At 62.4% G+C, this 1,714-nt stretch overlaps 1 protein-coding gene across 1 annotated transcript in view; it reads right to left on the reverse strand.

The window, feature by feature from the left end:
* The window catches only part of FLII (flightless I homolog (Drosophila)), a gene marked incomplete at its 5' end in the record, with an annotated part of 4,394 nt that overhangs the window by 467 nt on the left and 2,213 nt on the right, over positions 1-1,714 (reverse strand). Inside the window, 7 exon segments of the mRNA XM_010288238.1 lie at positions 75-180; positions 442-548; positions 625-753; positions 836-896; positions 1,023-1,177; positions 1,351-1,576; positions 1,675-1,712. Of these exon segments, the coding sequence (XP_010286540.1) occupies positions 75-180; positions 442-548; positions 625-753; positions 836-896; positions 1,023-1,177; positions 1,351-1,576; positions 1,675-1,712 (822 nt within the window).

The raw sequence follows: 1,714 nt of genomic DNA on the forward strand, positions 1-1,714 counted from the left end.
GCCACTGGCAGATGCGGCCCCTGCCGTGCTGCCCCCGGATCGGGACACAGGACGACCTCACGCCCCCGGCTCACCTCCCGCCCATTGTCCAGCAGCATGATGTCATCGTCAGCCAGGTCATCCTGGCAGAAATCGGAGCACTTCTCTGACACGGAGAAATAGCCCTTCTCATTGGAGCACCTACAGGGAAAGCCAGAAGGGGACTGCATCAAAGTCATGAGTGTGTTAGGGCTCAGCTTGTGCAGAAGAAAGGGACGTGGTGGAGCAGCCGTTTCAGCCAGTTGATGCCCACAGATGGACCGAGTTGGGAGAGGGGCTTTGCCTGTCATGGGGAGCCATGCCCTGGCGAGCCTGGGAGGACCGAGCCCGTGGTGAAGGCCAGCATGAGATGAAGGGGACCAGCAGAGACTGGAGCAGCCCTTTTCCTGGGCCAGGACCCACCTGAAGAGCCGCGAGTGCTTCATATAGTCGGCATCTTCGTCATAGGGCTTCTGGCTCCCGATGCCCACCCAGAAGAAGTTTTCAGGCTCTTCTCCTTCGTTGATGACCTGCGAGGGCAGGGACAGGGCTGAGCGGGGCCGTCTCTGCCCCCCGGTAAGCCCCGCCGTGCCCCCAGCTGCTCACCTGCTTGCTGTAGGAGTCATCAAACATGTGGTTCATGATGTCCTCGGCCAGCTTGGCCTCGTCGGGGTCAGCTGCCCGGCCCACCCAGGTGTAGACGATGCCCTGGTTGTCCGTGCTCTCAAAGGGCACCTGGGGGAGCGCAGAGAGTCAGGGCCGCCCGAGCGGGGCAAGTGGCCGAGCATCCCCGAGGATGCTCAGCCATGAGCAGTACCTTGAGGATGAAGCAAAACTCTGAGTTGAGCAGACCAGCGTCAGTGTTGATCTGGATGCACCTAGAAAAGAAGCCCACGAGGCAGTCAGCAAGAGATCAGGCAGTTGTGCCCACTAGCACGTACCCCACCAGGAGCCCGGCACCCGTGGGTGCTGCCTGGCCCGGAGCAGCCCCTGGGAGGGCTGACCTTGTGCAGAGGGCCCCACCGTTGGTGCGGATGTGGTAGAGGCTGGGCTGGGGCGGGCTGGCCCTGTCCTTCCGCTTGCCCCGGTGGATGACGAACCTCCTCTTGAAGTGGGAGAGGAACTTGGGGTTCTCCTGCTGCTGGGTCATGCGCACGACCTGGCAGGGTGGGTGTCAGCAGGGTCATGGGGAGCCCCCAAACACAACCCCAAGCCCCAGTTGCACCCACCGCCCTCCCCCATTGCTTCTGCTATCCCCTGCCCTTAGCCTGGGGGGCAGAGAGGGGGTAGGGGGACCCTCGTGTCACCCCCAGGAGCACACGGTGGGGTCACCTCCAGCTTGCCGGGGAAGAGACTCTCGAACTTCTTCTGGAGGCTGAAGGTGAAGGTGAGCCAGCCCATGTTGGAGGCCTCCCGGCCCTGCCAGAAGTAGACGATGCACTGGAAGTCTTCCTCAGGTTGTTTCTCCTCTTCCTCTTCCTCACCCTCCTCCTCCCCTTTGCCTTCACTCTTCTTCTTCTTCTCCTCCTCCTCCTCATACTCCACTGGCACCCAGTACCTGAGGGCAGGAACAGGGGGTGATGTGAGGAATGGAGAAGGGAGACGGGGGGACGAGGTGGTCCAGCAGCCCCGGAGAGGGGACGAGCCGGGTCTCACCTGCAGAGGAAGACGTAGCAGCAATGGGCGTCGAAGGGGG

Source organism: Phaethon lepturus, unplaced genomic scaffold (assembly GCF_000687285.1).
Source record: "Phaethon lepturus isolate BGI_N335 unplaced genomic scaffold, ASM68728v1 scaffold26785, whole genome shotgun sequence".
NCBI classification, from domain to species: domain Eukaryota; kingdom Metazoa; phylum Chordata; class Aves; order Phaethontiformes; family Phaethontidae; genus Phaethon; species Phaethon lepturus.